Here is a 20,844-nt window from a genome sequence, read left to right as displayed (position 1 = left end):
CCTCTCTCACCACTTCTATTCAACATAGTGTTGGAAGTTCTGGCCAGAGCAATTAGGCAGGAGAAGGAAATCAAGGGTATTCAATTAGGAAAAGAGGAAGTCAAATTGTCCCTGTTTGCAGATGACATGATAGTATATCTAGAAAACCCCATTGTCTCAGCCCAAAATCTCCTTAAGCTGATAAGCAACTTCAGCAAAGTCTCAGGATACAAAATCAATGTGCAAAAATCACAAGCATTCTTGTACATCAATAACAGACAAACAGAGAGCCAAATCATGAGTGAACTCCCATTCACAATTGCTTCAAAGAGAATAAAATATCTAGGAATCCAACTTACAAGGGATGTGAAGGACCTCTTCAAGGAGAACTACAAACCACTGCTCAAGGAAATAAAAGAGGATACAAACAAATGGAAGAACATTCCATGCTCATGGGTAGGAAGAATCAATATCGTGAAAATGGCCATCCTTCCCAAGGTAATTTACAGATTCAATGCCATCCCCATCAAGTTACCAATGACTTTCTTCACAGAATTGGAAAAAACTACTTTAAAGTTCATATGGAACCAAAAAAGAGCCCGCATCACCAAGTCAATCCTAAGCCAAAAGAACAAAGCTGGAGGCATCACACTACCTGACTTCAAACTGTACTACAAGGCTAAAGTAACCAAAACAGCATGGTACTGGTACCAAAAATAGTCATTTAAATGAAAGGCAAGAAAAGAGAGAAAAAGACCAGGCCAGGTGGCTCACATGTAATCCCAGCACTTTGGGAGGCTGAGGCAGGTGGATCACCTGAGGTCAGGAGTTTGAATCCAGCCTGGCCAACATGGCGAAACACTGTCTCTACTAAAAATATAAAAATTAGCTAGGCATGGTAGCATACACCTGTAGACCCAGCTACTTTGGAGGCTGAGAAAGGAGAATCGCTTGAACTTGGGAGGTGGAGGTTGCAGTGAGCCAAGATCACACCACTACACTCCAAAGTGGGCAACAGAGCGAGACTCAAAAAAAAAAAAAAAAAAAAAAAGGAGAGAAAAAGAGACTTAAAATATAGGACAAAACAGAAAGTACTAAGAGGACAGATCATGACCCAAATACTTTGGTAATTAAATTAAAGGTAAATGAAATACATGCCCCAATTAACACTTTTGTGTTATAGATGTGTCTCTTGCAAACAGCATATATATGGATTTTGTTTATTTTGTATCCAGTATTAAAGCAAAAGGATATAGAAAGGTTGATAGTAAAAGAATGGGAAAAGATATACTGTGAAATACCAACCAAAAGAAAATAGCTATGGCAATTGTCATGCCAGAACCCTATTGACTTCAGTAGGGATAGCATCATGTTGCAGAGGCTAAAGAAGAGACCTGGAGCTAGCAAACAAGACATTGGGCTTATTGAGGGAAATTACATACAGGGCAGTCCACTGGTGGTGGGCTAAACAGGAGAACCACAACTGCTTATAAAAAGTATGCAGTTTATATAGTATTTTCACTTAGCACCCTCCCCCTAGCAACCTCCTCCTGGCAACTTTCATTTAACTCAAAACAAAAGGCCTCAATCCCCTGTATGTCCTGCATGTCACAGGCCATGCCGGGGGTTCAGATGTTCATTATAGATAAGGAATAAATAAATCTCCAGATTGGCCACTTCTAGATTCCTTAGCTTGGAAATCCAAACACACATTCTTCTTAGAACATAGGGTCATTCTCAGGCTATGCTTAAGTTGTTACTGTCTGATGTATCTGCCATACAGGGTCATTCTTAGGGGTATGCTTAAGTTATGCTATCAGGTCCATCTACCATACAGCAATATTAATATCAGGCCAAATAACTTAAGGCCAAAAGTATTACTGGAAACAAACAGGGACTTCATAGTGTTAAAATATCTAATTTACCAGGAATATATTGTGATTTTAAAGAATGATTAAAAATATATAAAGCAAAAATCCACAGATCTCAAAGGAGATATAAACAAATACACAATTATATTAATAGGTGATTCTACATGCCTGTCTTAGTAATTGATGGAAAATCAGACAAAAGCTTAGGAGTATAGTTTTGAACATAAAGACTAGCAAAATTGACCAAGCGGACATATAAAGACTGTTTTTATCACCTGTGGAATACATCTTACTTTAAAACACACATAGAATTTTTATAATTGACCATAAACTGGGATAAAGTCTCAAACATTTCAATGGATTGAAATGATTTAAAGTATTCTGACTACAGTGTGACTTGGTTAGATAACTAGAAAATCCCCATATATGTAGAAATTTTAACATGAATTTCTAAATAATCCATGAATCAAAGAAATCAATATGGGAACTAGAAAACAGTTGGAACTAAATGATAACAAAAATTCTACATATCACAACTGGTGACATGCAGCTGAAGTAGTACTTGGGAGGAAACATATCCTGATTTGCATATATTAGGGGGAAAGAGCTGAAAATGAATGATTTAGGCATTCATCTCAAGAAGAAAGTTAGAAAAATAGCATCAAAATACATCCAAAGAAAGTAGAAACGAGGAAATAAGGCAAAGGCAGAAATTATTGAAATAGAAAACAAACATACAAAGTTAGTTCTTTGAAAGGATTGACAAAATTGACAAATCTCTAGCAAGATAGGCCAAAGAAAAGGGGAAAAACCCCACAAATAACCAACACCGTGAAAACAAAGGAGACATGATGACATTTGAATAACTTTGTCAATACATTTGAAAATGTAGATTAAATGGAAAAATTACTAGAAAATATACCTTCCAAAGCTGACTCAAAAAAAACCTCTCATGGCTGGCTACAATGGCTCGTGCCTGTAATGTCAGCTACTCAGGAGGCTGAGACAAGAGAATCGCTAGAGGCCAGGTGTTCAAGACCAGCCGGGGCAACATAGTGAGACCCTCATTTCTAATTTTAAAGTAATTAATTTTTATTCCCCCCCATTCTCAATAGTATAATAATCTTCAAAAAATGGAATATGTAGTCAAAAATCCTCACTCGAAAAGAACTCCAGGTTTGTATGGTTTTGCTGATGAGTTCTACCAAAAATTGAAGGATCAAAGGGTTCCAATCTTACACAAACTCTTTCAGAGCATTTAAAAAAAGAGGAAACATTCTCTAACTCTTGAATCTAGCATAACTTTGATACTAAAAACCTTACAAGGACAGAACAAGAGAGAAAAATTTCAGGCTGGCCTTGATCATGAAAATAGATGACTGGGCGTGGTGGCTCACGCCTGTAATCCCAACACTTTGGGATGCCAAGGCGGGTGGATCGCTAGAGTCCAGGAGTTCAAGACCAGCCTGGGTAACATGGCAAAATTCTATCTCTAAAAAAAATACAAAAATTAGCCAGGCATGGTGGCACATGCCTGTGGTCCTAGCTACTTGAGAGGCTGAGGTAGGAGGATCGCTTGAGCCTAGGAGGTGGAGGTTCCAGTGAGCCGTTATCATGCCACTGTACCCCCAGCCTGGGGGACAGAACAAGACCCTGTCTCAATAAAAAAAAAAAAAAGATGCAAAGATTCTAAACAAAATATTAGCAATTGGAATGCAATAATTTATTTAAAGTCTAAATGGCCAATTAACTTATGAAAGTGTGTTTTATCTTTAGTAATCAGAGAAATTCAAGTTAAAACCACAGTGAAATACCACTATCACACATACCACATTGGCTTAAATTAAACAGCTTGACAATACCGTGTGTTGACATGAAAATAGAGCAAGAAGAACTTCCATTCACCACTGGTAGAAGTATAAGTTGACATATCCACTTTGGAAAGCAGCTTGGCACTGTCCACTAAAGTTTGTTACACATACTCTATAACTTAGCAATTCCATTCCTAAGTAGACACCGTAGAGCAGGGATTCTCAAAGTATGGTCCCTGCATCAACAGCATCAGCATCACCTGGGAACTTTGAAATGCCAAATCTTTGGGCTCCACCCCAAACCTACTCAACCAGCAACTATAGGTGTAGGGCCCAGCAATCTGGTTTATAATAAACCCTCCACATGATTGTAATGCATTTTAAAGTTTGAGAACTACTGCCATAGAGAATTAGGAACTTGTGTTTACCAAGATGCATGGACAAGGATGTTTTTGACAGCATTGTTTGTAATAAGCAAACACTGAAAAGAAGCCCAATATCCATCAATACCATAATGGATAAATATGTTATAGAATAGTTATATAATACAAAGAAATATTTAAAAATAATGAATCACAGCTATACAACATATGATGGCTATCTCAAACATAATGGTGAGTAAATATTTAAGACACAAAGAATACATTTTTATATCCATATAGAGAAGGTTCTTGTCAAACTGTATATATAATATATAAAACATATATAATATATAATATTATATATGTATATATAATGTATATATAATATATAAAACATATATATTATATATTATATATAATGTATATATAATATATAAAACATATAAAACTGTATATATAATATATAAATATGTTTTATATATTATATATATAATGTTTTAAGAACCCAAAACTATGTCTTCAGTTCTAATCTTTTTTTAGAACTCCAGGCTGGCATATAACTAGTACTTGCCACTTAATGTGTGTTCAGCTCATATAACATATCTTATTCTTTATAATTATAATCTCTATAGTAACCATAGAGTATTTCATAATATGGGTATAGCATATTTATTTAACTACTTTCTTCTTGATGGGCTTTTCTGGAACATTGCTTAGGCTGCCCCTGTAGGCTGAAAATTCTATGAGGTAGATACCTCATCTGTCCTCTAAGACATTACCTGCTGTTCAATAGTTCATCAAGTTGCTTTTCCAGATTAACTTTCCTATAAGAAAAAAGAATGCCTTGGCCAGTTTTATTAATCTTTGTTATAGCATGAATTGATTCCTTGTACATTTTCTGTTTATACTGAGTTAGCCCTAGAGAATCCAGTCAAGTCTGGATGACATGAGGGAATAAATGTTCTAGACTTGGAAAATGAGACTGTAGATTCTGGGGTAGAGTGATCTTCTAAGGTAATTTAATTTCCCTCTCTGACATCTCTTTTCTGTCCCAATGCAATAGCAGCTAGAAAATGTGTCAAGCCTTAGACTTAGGAAACCGTTTATCTCAAATTTTCTGAGAGTACCTACTTAAAATATCCTAGCTTTCTTAAATTTACTTGACCTTGGCCGGGTGCGGTGGTTCACGCCGGTAATCCCAGCACTTTGGCAGGCCGAGGCGGGTGGATCACGAGGTCAAGAGATCGAGACCAGCCTGGCAAACATGGTGAAACCCCGTCTCTACTAAAAATACAAAAATTAGCTGGGTGTGGTGTCGTGTGCCTGTAATCCCAGCAACTTGGGAGGCTGAGGCAGAGAATTGCTTGAACCTGGGAGGCGGAGGTTGCAGTGAGCTGAGATTGTGCCACTGCACTCCAGCCTGGAGACAGTGAGACTCCCTCTCAAAAAAAAAAAAAAATTACTTGACTTTGTATTCTAGTTTGTGGTTTGGGACATTTAACACCATACCTGGACTTCCAGGGAGTGACTGGGTCCAGAGAAAATGCTTGTAGGGCAGAACAGGCCACTTGGGAGGCCTGCTTCTTTAAAACCTTGCCTACATACTCCCTACTTAATGACAATCTGTCTAGCCCAATCCTAGAAGAGTCATAAAGGTCTTCTTCCCTGAGCTTTGGCTGTCAGAGCAGAGCCTGTGGACAGCTGCAGGAAGGGGCAGCAGATGGTACTTTGGGTATAGCTCAGAGAAGAGACCTAAGAGGCATGCACATTGGCTGGATGCTGTCAGATTTACCTTGGGATGCCCATTGTGATGTCATATGGAGTCACAGCCTTGAGGCAGAAAACTCTGGCTGAGAAGAGCATGGGGTTGAGAAATGGCACCAATTTGGGGGATGGACATCCCACTGCCATCATATATCAGCCTTCTATTATTGTTTGTTTTTTTTATTTGGGGGCTTTGGACACTGTTTTCCGGGAATCGGAGCCGGAAGCAGGTGGCAGCCAAGGTAAACTCAGAGGTATGTGATGTAGCCCTCCCTTGAAACTAACTGGTCCCGCTCCTGAGGCCATAGAAACTGCCATACTTTGGGCCATGGGAGGAACTGGATGCAGGGAGAGGGGAGTTGAGACAGTGCCCCTGGACAGTCTTCCTATAGGTCACTATAAATCCTTTTTCCTTCAATTCATTTCAACAGACCTTGAGCACCTATTATATATGGCAGTGTAGTAGACATGGAGGAAGAATAAAGACTATTCCCACTCTCTAGGAGCTCGAGGTGAAGTGGGGGAGATGGATATACACATAACTGGAAAGAGAATGTGATAAGAGTTAATAGAGATATAAATGTTGCTAAAGACATGGGAGATAGACAGTATTTTGAACTGGGGGGCTCTATAAAATGCCACCTGGGAGAGCTCAGGTTTGATTGTGCTTCAGAGGAAGAGTGGGATTTTGAAGGTGGTTGGGGTGAATAGAGGAAGGCAGTGGAAACCTTTCAAAAAAGAGGGAATACATTGGAAAAAAGGCATGGGAAAGAGAAGAGTATTGGATGTGTTTGAAGAGAGATGTCACCAATCTGGATGGAGCATAGACTGTAGGGACTCAGAGAGAGAAAAGGTTGACAAGTTAACAGAAGTCACATTGTAGAGCTTTAAATGCCAGGCTGAATACTTGGTATAAATACAACTCTGTGCAGTTTGAAAGACATCAAAGATTTTAAAGCCAGATAAAAATGTGCTTAGATCTGTGCTTTGAGGAGCGCTTCTCAGACTTTAACATGCATATGAATCACCTGGGGGTCTTGTTAAAAAGCAGATTCTGATATAGTAAGTCTGGGGTAGGGACTGAGTTTCTACAATCCTAGCAAGCTCCCAGATGATGCTGCTGCTCTTGGACTGAGGGCCGCACAGTAAGAGTGAGGTTTTAAATACCTCAAGTAAGCTTATATGGTAGTTCTCTTATATGGTAAGCTAGGCCATTTTCATGGTTTAGTGGGAAGAAGGGAGGAAACAAAAAAATCAGAGCGGCACGGTGATAAAGAGAACGTAGCTGGGCGCAGTGGCTCTCGCCTGTAATCCCAGCACTTTGGGAGGCAGAGGTGGGCAGATCACTTGAGGTCAGGAGTTTGAGACCAGCCTGGCCAACATGGTGGAACCCCGTCTCTACTAAAAATACTAAATTAGCCAGGCGTGGTGGTGTGCACCTGTAGTCTTACCTACCGGGGAGGCTGAGGCAGGAGAAACACTTGAACCCAGGAGGCAGAGGTTGCAGTGAGCTGAGACTGCACCATTGCACTCCAGCCTGGGCGACAGAGCAAGACTCTGTCTCAGAAAAAAAAAAGGAAAAGAGAACATAAATTAATGCCCCAAGTATTTATCACCCACTCCTACCCCCATTTCCACTCCTCTGTGCACTATTGATACAGCAGTAAGTGGAAGAGAAAAAAATATCTGCTATCAGGGATGTGAAAGTGGAGGAGGTATTGGGGTGAATGTTTGGATGTGGAAGGTGTTGCAAAACTCCCTTGCAAAGGAGGGCGAAGGGACTGAGTCTATTTTTCCTGATGCAAAGAGTTAATTATAAACATTATCATCATTTTCTATGAGGACTACATTCATCATGGTATTTCCAGTGCCTAGTATACTGGCTGGCATATAGTAAGTGCTCCGTAGTTGTTTGTGAAATGAACGAATGACTTCTCAGTTTTAACCCTGAATGACTCACAAGATGATGGTGTTTTAAACGACATAGGCAACATTACACATGCAAAGTTGTGAATGTGGTGGGAGGCAGAATATGAACCATTGTGTTGGAAGTGCTTGTAAAATTTATGTGGAGATATTCATCAAGCAGCTCAAATTAATGGCCAAGACCTGTGATGTTCAATATGGTATCTGCTAGTCATATGTGACCATTTAAATTTTTTATTTTTGAGACAGGGTCTCACTGTGTCACCCAGGCTGGAGTACAATTCACGGCTCACCGCAACCTCAACCTCCCAAGCTCAAGTGATTCTCCTATCACAGCCTCCTGATTAGCTGAGACTACAGGCCCATGCCACCATGCCTAGCTAATTTTTTAATTTTTTTGGTAGAGAGAGGGTATCACCATGGTGCCCAGCTGGTCTCAAACTCCTGGGCTCAAGGAATCCACACACCTCAGCCTTCCAAAGTCCTGGGACTACAGGCATGAGCCACCACACCCGACCTTGAGTTAATTAAAATTAAATAAAATTTAAAATTCAGTTTCTGGCTGGGCGCGGTGGCTCATGCCTGTAATCCCGGCACTTTGGGAGGCCAAGGCAGGTGGATCTCTTAAGGTCAGGAGTTCGAGACCAGCCTGGCAAACATGCTGAACCCCATCTCTACTAAAAATACAAAAATTAGCTGGGCATGGTGGCGCATGCCTGTAGTCCCATCTACTCAGGAGGCTGAGGCAGGAGAATCACTTGAACCTGGGAGGCAGAAGTTGCAGTGAGCTGAGATCGTACCATTGCACTCCAGCCTGGGCGATAGAGTGAGACTCTGTCTCAAAAAAGTAAAAATAAAAATAAATAAAATTCAGTTCCTCTATTGAAGTAGCTACATTTCAAGTGCTCACATGTAACTAGAGGCTCTCATATTGGATAGGACAGATATAGAATATTTCCATCATCATGGAAAATTCTATTGGATAGTGCCAGCCTAGACCTAGATCTTGAAGACAGATATGGCTATAGTTATATGGGGGTCACAAGGTCCTTTCCATTTTTTTCTCAGAAACATCTCTCAAATTCAGCAATCTAGATCTAGATTGTCTTAACTAAAACTTCATCTCTTGAACTATTTACAGTCTTATAACTGGGGTCTCCTACTTTTCCAGCCTGGAGCACAGAGCTTGCCTCTACAAAACAAAAAGACAACATACAGTCTGGGAGTGGTGGCTCATGCCTGTAATCCCAGCACTTTGGGAGGCTGAGGCAGTCGGATCACCTGAGGTCAGGAGTTCGAGACCACCCCGTCTCTACTGAAAATATAAAAATTAGCTGGGTATGGTGGCATGCACCTGTAGTCCCAGCTACTAGGGAGTCCCAGCTACTCCAGAGGCTCCCAGGTTCAGTGTCTTGAACCTGGGAGGCGGAGGTTGCAGTGAGCCAAGATCGTCCCACTGCACTGCACTCCAGCCTGGATGACAGAGCAAGACACTGTCTCAAAACAAACAAAAAACAAACAAACAAACAAACACAACACACACAAAACCCCCAAAGCTAATTGTGTCACTCTGCTAAAAGTAACTAAGCACACAAAATTTCTGTGTACTCTATTGCCTGCAGCAGCATTTCCAAACCTTTTTTGACTCTCAAACTTCAATTCTCATAATTTTGTCAACCTCCTTAGGAACTTAAAAAGCATTTTGCCTGTTTTTCATAAGTTATTTTAGATAAATTTTATTTTAAAACAATATCTTTTTATAATTGCAAAGTTATTTTAACATCATGTTTAAGAGTAAAAGACAAATGTCTACTTTTTCTTCTGTAACAGGTGATGCATGACATTTAATTGATTTTATATTAGGTATGAGAATTTTCACAACAACTGGGTATGAGAAATGGCAAGGGCTTTTTTTTTTGTCTATATCAAATATAATCTGGCTTAAGCCTCCCTTTAACTAGGTTGGCAAAAAAAAATAGTCCAGTATCATTTTTCCTCCCCACCCTTTGTGTTGTATAAGAATTCCAGAGTTTCTGCAGTTTATCCACAGTAGAAGTGAGTCAGGCCCTTAAGCCACAGGGATAGCTCTTGCTTTTCTTCTTAGCCATCTGAAGGCAAAAACTGTGTCTCAACCCCTCTCTGCCAGTCTCAGGGGTCTTTGCTAAGGTCCCTGAATGGCTGCACCTGGGCTGTTAACACCAGAAGGGCTCTGGGACCCCCTACCCAGGGTTCTCCTACCCAGTGCACCTGCAGCTTCAGCATTGTTTCCATTTCAAGGAGCCAGCTTCCCTCCTGTCTCAACCCTCTGGCACATTTCAGCTTAAAATTTTCGCAGATCTAGACTTATTGATGGTTGTTTTTTAGGTTCCTGACAATTTTTTTTCAGTCCTGAAAAACTAAGTCCCTGCTGTGCATTAGGAGTTCCAAGACCCTATGAACCAAGGCCTGGCTACCTTCTTTGGTATGGGAAAACATGAATCTACTTCCTTTCTCAGAAAGATGCCTCAATAAAAATACAGTGTAAATTACTTACGAAGTCACTCTGCTTCATAAATCAACGAATACAATTTCTTACTACATATTTATGTAATAAAAAGCTTTTTTGTTAACAAATACATTTTTATTAAGGTACAATTGAACACCATAAAATGCACAGGTATTAAGTGTATAGGGTGATGAGTTTTGATAAATTTATTTACCCATGTAACTAAAACCCTAATAAAGATGTGGCATAGCCATAACCCTGAATAATTCCCTCATGTTGTTTTCTAGTCTCTGCCCTCCTCTCTGCTCAGACACAACCTCTATTCTGATTTCTATTGTCATGGACTAGTTTTGCCTATTCTTGAACCTTGCAAAAAATAGAATCATACAGTATATATTCTTGTGTGTCTGACTTCTTTTGCTAAGCATAATGTGTTTGAGATTCATGTTGTTGACAACAATTTTTTTTTTTTTTCTGAGACGGAGTCTTGCTCTGTCACCCAGGCTGGAGTACAGTGGCACAATCTTGGCTCACTGCAGCCTCTGCCTCCCAGATTCAAGCGATTCTCTTGGCTCAGTCTACCAAGTAGCTGGGATTACAGGTGCACACCACCATGCCCGGTTAAGTTTTGTATTTCTAGTAGGGATGAAGTTTCACCATGTTGGCCAGGCTGGTTGGTCAGGCTGGTCTCGAACTCCTGACCTCAGGTGATCCACCCACCTCAGCCTCCCAAAGTGGTGGGATTATAGGCATTAGCCACTTCATCTGGCCGACAACAACAAATTTTAAAGTGACATTACACCATGTCATGCTTGTTAATTTGGGGACCCAGGGTATATTGAAATGTAGAATGAAATTTAACTACCTATTGTGGCATTAAAAATAGCCAGAAAAAGGCTCTGTGATCCTATATTTGGAATTCTTGCACACTGCATTTCAAAAAGTCAATTTTTTTTTTTTTTGAGATGGAATCTTACTCTGTTGCCCAGGCTGGAGTGCAATAGCTCAATCTCGGCTCACTGCAACCTCCGTCTCCCGGGTTCAAGTGATTCTCCTGTCTCAGCCTCCCAAGTAGCTGGGACTATAGGCATGCACCACCATGTCCGGTTAATTTTTGTAGTTTTAGTAGAGATGGAGTTTTGCCATGTTGGCCAGACTGGTTTCGAACTCCTGACCTCTGATGATCTGCCTGCCTTGGCCTCCCAAAGTGCTGGGATTACAAGTATGAGCCACTGCACCTAGTCTGTTTATTTTTTGTGGTTAAAAAAGTTATATCTATATGATAAAAAAGAAGGTTTCAGGATTTTAATTACACATAATGCATTGTTGGTGGGTTTCTTATCTCCAATAGGAGAGGAATTGCTTGGTCATGTGGTATATATGTTTAATTTTAGTAGATGATACCAGTTTTCTAAAGTGATTATACCAAGAATAGCATCTGAGAATTCTAGTTGCTCCACTTTCTTGCCAACATTTGGCATTGTCCATCTTTTTCTTTTTTTTTTTTTTTTGAGATGGAGTCTTGCTCTGTCTCCCAGCCTGAAATGCAGTGGTGCTATCTTGGTTCACTGCAACCTCTGCCTCCCGAGATCAAGTGATTCTCCTGCCTCAGCCTCCCGAGTAGCTGGGACCACAGGTGTGTGCCACCATGCCTGGCTGCTTTTTTAGATGGGGTTTCACCATGTTGGCCAGGCTGGTCTTGAACTCCTGACCTTGGGTGATCTGCCCCTGTCGGCCTCCCAAAGTGCTGAGATTACAGGTGTGAGCCATTGCGCCCAGCCCATCTTTTTCATTTTAGTCACTCTGGTGAGTCTGTGTGGTATTGCATTGTGGTTTTAATGTGCATTTCCCTAATGACTAATGATAATGTGCAACTTCTCATGTTTATTGGCCATTTGGAAATTCTCTTTTGTGAACTGGCTGTTCGAGTCTTTTGCATATTTTTAATAATTGGGTTATCAGTGTTTCTTTTACTTAACTGATTTGTAGGAATTATTTGAATACTATGGACATGAGTCCTTTGCCAGATACAGATATTTAAAATAAATTCTACCACTCTGTGACTTACTTTTTCATTTACAATGGTGTCTTAATGGCCAAAAGTTCTAAATTTTAACGAAATCCAATTTATGAAGTTATGTTCTTAAGATTAGTGTTCCCCTCCCTACCCCTATCCCCAGTGCAAGAAACCTTTGCTTACCACTAGGCCATGAAGATACCCTTCTATATTTCTTCTAGAAGCCTTATTTTTTTTTCTTTCACATTTAGCTCTATGATCCATCTCAAATTATTTTTTGTATGGTGTGAGATAGGGGTCAACACTTCCCGCCTCCCTATATAGATATCTAATTCTCCCAGTAGGGCAGGAACTAGGGTTAAAATGAGTGAGGTACTCACCTTGAACACAAAATGTAAGGAACACCAAAAAACTTAATAATCGAGATATTTAATGAAACATTCTTATTCTTTTTCTTATTGAGACAAGATTTTGTTCTGTTGCGCAGGCTGAAGTGCAGTGGTGTGATTACAGCTCATTGTAGCCTCAACCTCTTGGGCTCAAGTGATACTCCCACCTCAACCTCCCAAGTAGCTGGGACCAGCGACATGCTTCACCACACCTGGCTAATTTTTGTGTTTTTTGTGGAGATGGGGTTTTGCCATGTTGCCCAGTCTGGTCTCGAACTCCTGAGTTCAAGTAATTTGCCTGCCTTGGCCTCCCAATGTGTAGGATTACAGGTATAAGCCTTGGCCTCCCAATGTGTAGGATTACAGGTATAAGCCACCATGCCTGGCCTAATGCAATATTATTTAAAAATAAAAATTAATGTAAAAAAATCCATGAAGAACAAAATATCAGAATTTAAAATCTGATCCTGCACTTTCACGACTCTTTCTCACCACTTCACTGTAATCCCTGTCCTTTCCTCCAGCACCATTTATTGAAAAGACCATCCTATTCTCATTGAATTTTATTGGTGACCCTGTCATAAATCAGGTAAATGTATATGTGTGGGTCTATTTCGGGACTCTCTGTTTTGTTACATTGGTCTGCCTATCCTCACACCAATATCTTGCTATCTTCAATAATGTAGCTTTGTAGTGACTTAAACTTTGGTAATGTAAGTCTTCCAACTTTGATCTTTTTTTTTTTTTTTTTTTGAGACAGAGTCTCAGTCTGTCACCCGGGCTAGAGGGCAGTGAGGTGATCTCGGCTCACTGCAACTTCCACCTCCCAGGTTCATGTGATTCTCCTGCCTCAGCCTCCCGAGTAGCTGGGATTACAGGTGCACACCACCATGCACAGCTAATTTTTGTATTTTTTAGTAGAGATAGGGTTTCACCATGTTGGCCAGGCTGGTCTTGAACTCTTGACCTCAGATGATCTGCTCACCTTGGCCTCCCAATGTGCTGGGATTACAGGTGTGAGCCACCAGGCCTGGTCCCAACTTTGACCTTTGAAGTTGTCTTAACTATTCTAGGTCATTGACATTTCCATATAAATGTGTGAATCATCCTGTTAATTGTCACACAAAACATGCAGGGTTTTGATTGAGAATGTATTGGATTTATAGTTTAATTGGAGATAACTGACATTCCCAAAATAATAAGTCTTCTGATCCATGAATGTGTTAATGTCTTGTTTATTTAGACTTTCTTAATTTATCTCAATATTTACTTTGCAATATAGAGGGGTTTTTTGAAGCTATAGTAATACTTTTTCATTTTTATTAAGGAAATTTTAAACAAATTGAAAATATATAGAAGTGTGTCATGAATCTTCACGGATCCATCACCCAGCTTCAACTCTCTTATCTTATTATTTTGAAGTAAATCCCAGATAATATAATTTCATTTGTAAATATTTTAGTATGTATATCTAAAACATAAGAACTCTTTAAAAATAGTTAAACACAATACCATTATCATGCCAAAAAATTTAACAGTAATTTTCTTTTTCTTTTTTTTTTTTTGAGACAGAGTCTCGCTCTGTCACCCAGGCTGGCGTGCAGTGGCGTGATCTCGGCTCACTGCAAGCTCTGCCTCCTGGGTTCACGCCGTTCTCCTGCCTCAGCCTCCCGAGTAGCTGGGACTACAGGCGTGCACCACCATGCTCAGCTAATTTTAATATTTTTAGTAGAGATGGGGTTTCACCACGTTGGCCAGGATGGTCTCAATCTCTTGACCTCATGATCCGCCCACCTCATCCTCCCAAAGTGCTGGGATTACAGGCGTGAGCCACCGTGCCTGGCATTTTATTTCTTTACATATAATATGCATAGGTGTTTTCTAATCTACCTCTGAAAATTCCAATACTTGACATCTTTGCAGGTTTGTTTCTGCACTTGTCCTTATTTTTTAATAGTTAACACTTCTGAAATGGGAGTATGTCTTACAATTGATGGTATTTAGTAATTTAATTGACAGTGTATTTTTTTATTCTACTAGCATATAAATTGATGGGACATTTTATAATCAATAGCATCTTAAATTTAATAAAATATGATATTTGTGAGGATTTTGAAGCCTAGGATGAAGATTTTCCTCAAAGAGTATTTTTTTTTTTTTTTTTTTTTGAGATGGAGTCTCGATCTGTCACCCAGGCTGGAGTGCAGTGGCAAGATCTCGGCTCACTGCAAGCTCAGCCTTCCGGGTTCAAGCGATTCTCCTGCCTCAGCCTCCCGAATAGCTGGGACTACAGGTGCCCGCCACCACGCCTGGCTAATTTTTTGTATTTTTAGTAGAGATGGGGTTTCACTGTGTTAGCCAGGATGGTCTCAATCTCCTGACCTCGTGATCCGCCTGCCTCGGCCTCCCAAAGTGCTGGGATTAACAGGTGTGAGCCACTGCCCCCAGCCTCCTCAAAGAGTATTTCACTTACTTTCAACTCTGGCACCATCAATCAGTCCAGGACCACTTTAAATCCATGGCTTGAAGGTTTTTTGGGACAACCCAAAAAACCTTGTATATTTGGAACTTGAGCTGCCAAATATACAAAAGTTAGTCTGTGGTTATGACTTCTCAGAGACTTCGCCCCAGACCCCTGGAATTCTCAGTGTGAAGGCAACTTTTTTTGCAGTTACCCGAGGTTAGGAGTGAGTGGTAGATTTGTCATTTTGAGGTTCCATTTGAATGTGGGAAGGTCTTCTACTAGATTAAAAAATTTCTAAGGAGCCTGACATGGTGGCTCATGCACTTCGGGAGACCGAGAAGGGTGGATCACTTGAGGTCAGGAGTTTGAGACCAGCTTGGCCAATATGATGAAACCCTGTCCCTACAAAAAATACAAAAATGAGCGGGGCATGGTGGTGCATGCCTGTAATCCCAGCTTCCCCAGGAGGCCGAGGTGTGTGAATTGCTTGAGCCTGGGAGGCAGAGGTTGCCATGAACTTAGAGCTACTGCACTCCAGCCTGGGTGACAGAAGGAAACTCTGTCTCAAAACAAAAAACTAATTTGAGACATACCAATGTATACATTTATGTTGTATAATGTGATGGTTTGTTGCATGTTTACATTGTGGATTGATTAAATCAAGTGAATTAACATATCCATCATCTCACTTATCTCTTTTCGTGTGTGGCAGAAACATTTAAAATCTTCTTTTTTAGTGATTATGCCTATGGTTTATTTTTCTGAAGTTCTCCTTAAGGAGTTCTCTGCTCTAGGCCACAAAGATTTTCTCCTACCTTTTTTTCTATGTTCCAGTCTTACATTTCACATTTTAGTTTTTAATATACTTGGAGTCCACCTCTATAGGTGGTATTAGGAAGTGATGCAATTTTATTTTTCTCTATAGTGAGCCAGTTTTCCCATACCTTTTTTTTTTTTTTGAGACAACGTTTCACTCTTTCACTCAAGTTGGAGTGCAATGGTGTGATCTCGGCTCAATGCAACCACCTCCCGGGCTCAAGTGATCTTCCTACCTCAGCCTCCTGAGTAGCTGGGACCACAGGCATGTGCCACCACACCCAGCTAGCTTTTTGTATTTTTTTGTAGAGATGGGGTTTCGTCACATGGCACAGGCTGGTCTCGAACTCCTGAGCTCAAGCAATCTGCCGGCCTTGGCCTCCCAAAGTGCTGGGATTACAGGCGTGAGTCACTGTGCCCGATTCCCATCACCATTTGCTAAAGAATCATTTTCCCATTGATTTATGGGGCTCCTTTTATTATAATAAGTGGCCATATATACATAAGCCTGTCTCTGAGCTATCTGTTCCATTGGTCTATTTGTTCCTGTCTTTATTTCCTACAGCTTTGTAATGTATCTTAGTGTTTGGTACAACAAGTCCCTCCTTTGCTCTTCTTAAGGTTGATTTAGCTATCAGTAGGCCTTTATTTTGTCATATTAATTTTAGAGCATTTAACAAGTTCTTGAAACATTCCAAATGAAATATGAATTGGGAGTTCATTAAAATATAATTTAAGCCTGGGCAACATAATGAGAACTCCTCTCTACAAAAAATAAAAAAAAATTAGCCAGATGTGGGGTCATGCACCTGTAGTCCTAGCTACTTGGGAGGCTGAGAATTACTTGAGCCCAGGATGTTGAGGCTGTAGTGAGCCATGATCACGCCACTGCACTCCAGCCTAGGCAATAGAACGAGACTCTGTCTCAAAAAAAAAAAAAGTAAATAAATAAATATATATATATGTGTCTACATACAGACACACACACACATATATATAATTTTTTATATATATATATATAATTTAATTTGGCTGGGTGCGGTGGCTCACGCCTGTAATCCTAGCACTTTGGGAGGCTGAGGCGGGTGGATCACGAGGTCAGGAGTTTGAGTTCAAGACCAGCCTGGCCAGCATGGTGAAACCCCATCTCTACTAAAAATATAAAAATTAGCTGGGCCTGGTGGTGTGCACGTGTAGTCCCAGCTACTCAGGAGGCTGAAGCAGGAGAATTGCTTGAACCTGGGAGGTGGAGGTTGCAGTGAGCTGAGATCGCGCCACTGCACTCCAGCCTGGGTGACAGAGCAAGACTCTGTCTCAAAAAAAAAAAAAAAATGTAATTTGGGGAGTACTGACATCTTTGTGATTTTAAGTTATTCCAACCAAGAACTTGGACTCTCTCTCCATTTATTCAGATCATCTTCTACATCTTTTATTAGAATTTTACAGTTTTCTACATGGAAGTCTTCTGTATTCTTGGTTTACTTAATACCTTGATACTTTTATAATTTTTATTGCTATTGTGAAGAATATCTTTTATTAAATTATATTTTTATAGTTTTTACTGTAGTAGAGAAATGCTACTGATATTTGTAAGTTGTTCTGGTATTCAGAAACCTTGGTGAATTATTTTATTATGTCTGATGCAGAATGTCTGATTATCATTTCAATTGCTTTCATACTTACTGATCTACTCAAATGATCTGTTTCTTTTTGGCCAGTTTTGGTATCTTATATTTTTTCTAGGAGTTTAACTAGAAATTATTAACTATTATTAACTAAAATATTAACTATTTTATCAGAGTTTTCATATTCATTAATGTGTAGTTATTCAAACTGTTTTCTTCTTCCTCTTCTACTTTTTTTTTTTCTTTTTTGAGACAGAGTCTTACTGTATCACCCAGGCTGGAGAGTGCAGTGGAAGGATCACAGCTCACTGCAGCCTTGACCTCCCGGGCTCAAGAGATCCTCCTACCTCAGCCACCCAAGTATCTGGGACCACAGGCACGCACTACCACACCCAGCTAATTTTTTTTTTTTTTTTTTTTTTTTTTTGAGACTGAGTCTTGCTCTGTCGCCCAGGCTGGAGTTCAGTGGCATGATCTCAGCTCACTGCAACCTCTACCTTCCGAGTTGAAGTGATTCTCCTGCCTCAGCCTCCCAAGTAGCTGGGATTACAGGTGCACGCCACCATGCCTGGCTAATTTTTTGTATTTTTAGTAGAGACGGGGTTTCACCATATTGGCCAGGCTGGTCTCAAACTCCCAACCCCAAGTGATCCGTCTGCCTTGGCCTCCCAAAGTGCTGGGATTATAGGCATGAGCCACCGTGCCTGGCTGCCCCAGCTAATTTTTTAAAATTATCTTTTATTTTTTGTAGAGACAGGGTCTCACTATGTTGTCCAGGCTGGTCTTAAACTCCTGAGCACAAGTGATCCTCCTGCCTAGCCTCCCAAAGTGCTGGGATTACAGGCATGAGCCACTGCACCTGACCACTTCTACTCCTTTTTAATTTCCAAGGAGATTTACATTTACTTTCATCTTTTGCCCTAAAGCATTACCAGCTCAGGTTCACTCCACTTTTATTTTCAATTTGAGGGTTCCTGGGTATGCAGTGGGTATAAATTAGAACTCCAAGCCAGTATGAGGATAGACTCATGGTTAAAATTCTCAGAGAAGGTGTTTTTTGTTTTTTGTTTTTTCCCACCTAGAGTACAATTTTTCTTGTGGTGGGCAGATTTTTTCCTAGCCACTTTTCCACTAAACATGTAGCACTTTTGAGAATTCTGGCTTTTTCCCAGGGTCTCCATTCCAAATACACACTTCACATGGGCCTTGTCTTTTCCTCCTACCTTGTTGTTAACCCAAATCCCTTCTGACTGACGCTACAAATGATATAGAGTGTTGAAGTATCAGATGATTTTCTACTCATGTTTTTCAGTTTTCTCCTTAATTTTGGCCTGTAAGGATTTCCCTTACTCTTTTTTGAGGAGCTTAATTTGGCATTTAAAAGGATGCTGGGCTGGGTGCGGTGGCTCACACCTGTAATCCTAGCACTTTGGGAGGCCGAGGTGGGCGGATCACCTGAGGTCAGGGGTTTGAGATCAGCCTGGCCAACGTGGCAAAACCTCGTCTCTACTAAAAATACAAGAATTAGTCGGGCATGGTGGCTCAGCTACTCAGGAGGCTGAGGAAGGAGAATTGCTTGAACCCAGGAGGTGGAGGTTGCAGTGAGCCGAGATGGTGCCACTGCACTCCAGCCTGGGCGACAGAGTGAGACTCCATCTCAAAAAAAAAAATTGTTTTATTTGAAATTGTAACAAATGTCATTACTGCCTTTAAAATGACCTGGAGCACTTTGAAAAAATCGCAGAAGTTTTCCAACTACAGAATAAAATTAAAATTCTACCATTAGGCATAACCTGACTTCCATCTACCTTGTCAGCCTAGCATCTCCCACTACTTAGCAAAAGTGCACCTGACAATCATGACATGCTGATCTCAGTGATGTTCCCACTTGCCTGAAATACTCTTTCTTCACCTAAAAGTCTTGTGCTGATTCTTTAAACTCCAGTACAAATGCAACTTTTTGAAAAATTCTCTTCCCTTCTCTCTTAGGAAGTTAATCACTGTCCTCTATATTCCCTGATATTTATATGTTTGTTACAGCGTTTACATGTGGTTATGGATGCCAACTGTATCAATATCTGATACATGAGATGTATCAGTATCTGATACCTAAAAGGTGAGAAGTGCTGTCAATAAAGTCTCTAACCTAGAACATAATCTGATTTTCTTTTTTCTTTTTGTGCTTCTCTAGACTTCAAAGCAGCATAGATTGAAAAAGATCCAGAAATTAACAGGTCAGAGAGATCCTATCCTTTACTCTTCAGCTCAACGTTAATAACAGACCAATTGTGGGTCGGCCTTATGACTCTAGCCTTAAATAGCAGGTGGAGGGAGGTTGAAAAAGAGGATGTAAATGGAAGAAGTGTGCCTCTTCTTTCTAGCATCTCCATGTCTAAAGATATGTATGTATATGGCTCCATAATTCTTTCCATGGTTCTTTCCCTTATGCTTCCTTTCCTCAGCTCCTTTTGTGCAAAGCCCAAGGTATTGGGAAGGAAACTTGGTGAGATTTAGAATGGACAAAGGGTAACTACCAAGAGTTTGGTGAGGGAAGTTTCCTTGTCTTTTTCCCCCCACCATAGATACTGGATAGACTCCTTTGGAGAAAAAGATATGTATCATGACCTCTGTTTCCCCTACTCTCACTGCTTATTACTATGATTATTCCTATTCTTCCCAATGTATATAGCTTACATCTACTGTATGATGAAGGCAGCATAGTATGGCTTTTTGAAAAATCTTGAGATGGGTTAAGTCTGAGATCTACCACTAATTAGCTTTATGATCTTGGGCATAACTTCATCTTTGTTTCCTTATTTGCAAAAAGAGGGGGTTGGACAAAATGATCATGATCATCAATAGTCATGAGGCTGACAGATTCTTCACCTCTTCTCCCAGATCCACAGTGGGAAGAAAACCTCAGGATGGCTTGCACTGAAGCTAACCTGACATGGTGAGTAAAGCCTGTCTTCAGCCTATTCTACTGATAAATTCTGTGAAAGTTAGACGTAAAGTACATGGACTCTGTTTTACTTCCTTCACTATGATAGCTTTCTCCTTTCTAAGTTAAATCTCTCTTATTGTTTTCCTTACTGGTGCTTTAATGAAACTTCAATTACATTGACATACACTGTTGCATCCAGTGTTTCAGAACTCCCTGTGGGCTGGACCCAGGAATATATACTCTGGTCAATGGAGCGGAGCCTTCAACAGATCTTCCGATACCTAGAAAGCACAAGGTCAGGCAATGTAGTTTCTGGGTGGGGATTGAAGGTGGTAGAGGTTTTAAAAAGAAGGAAGGAAGGGAATGAAGGAGGGAGGGAGACAGGGAGAAG

At 40.3% G+C, this 20,844-nt stretch overlaps 1 protein-coding gene and 1 long non-coding RNA gene across 7 annotated transcripts in view; one reads left to right on the top strand and one right to left on the bottom strand.

Moving 5' to 3' along the window:
* LOC129030582 (uncharacterized) overlaps positions 1–5,786 on the bottom strand; it is a 37,688-nt gene extending 31,902 nt beyond the window's left edge. The window contains exon 1 of the long non-coding RNA XR_008500703.2: positions 5,533–5,786. This is a non-coding gene — a long non-coding RNA (uncharacterized LOC129030582). The remainder of the gene's footprint in view (positions 1–5,532) is intronic.
* Positions 1–20,844, top strand: part of LOC129030581 (glucokinase regulatory protein) — a 75,376-nt gene that overhangs the window by 37,476 nt on the left and 17,056 nt on the right. Inside the window, exons 1-5 of one of the 6 annotated variants that reach the window (XM_054476081.2) lie at positions 5,883–6,041; positions 13,129–13,193; positions 19,701–19,743; positions 20,408–20,462; positions 20,653–20,748. In XM_054476081.2, coding sequence (XP_054332056.1) covers positions 5,885–6,041; positions 13,129–13,193; positions 19,701–19,743; positions 20,408–20,462; positions 20,653–20,748 — 416 coding nt within the window. In that variant the 5' untranslated portion in view covers positions 5,883–5,884. Of the gene's footprint in view, positions 1–5,701; positions 6,042–13,128; positions 13,194–19,700; positions 19,744–19,830; positions 19,912–20,407; positions 20,463–20,652; positions 20,749–20,844 lie in introns of those variants that run through there. The other 5 variants (XM_054476083.2, XM_054476084.2, XM_054476080.2 and 2 more) reach the window with 5 other exon arrangements.

Source organism: Pongo pygmaeus, chromosome 12 (assembly GCF_028885625.2).
Source record: "Pongo pygmaeus isolate AG05252 chromosome 12, NHGRI_mPonPyg2-v2.0_pri, whole genome shotgun sequence".
Classification (NCBI taxonomy): Eukaryota; Metazoa; Chordata; class Mammalia; order Primates; family Hominidae; genus Pongo; species Pongo pygmaeus.
The sequence above is the reverse complement of the archived record's forward strand: the minus strand, read 5'-3'. Positions and strand labels throughout refer to the sequence as shown.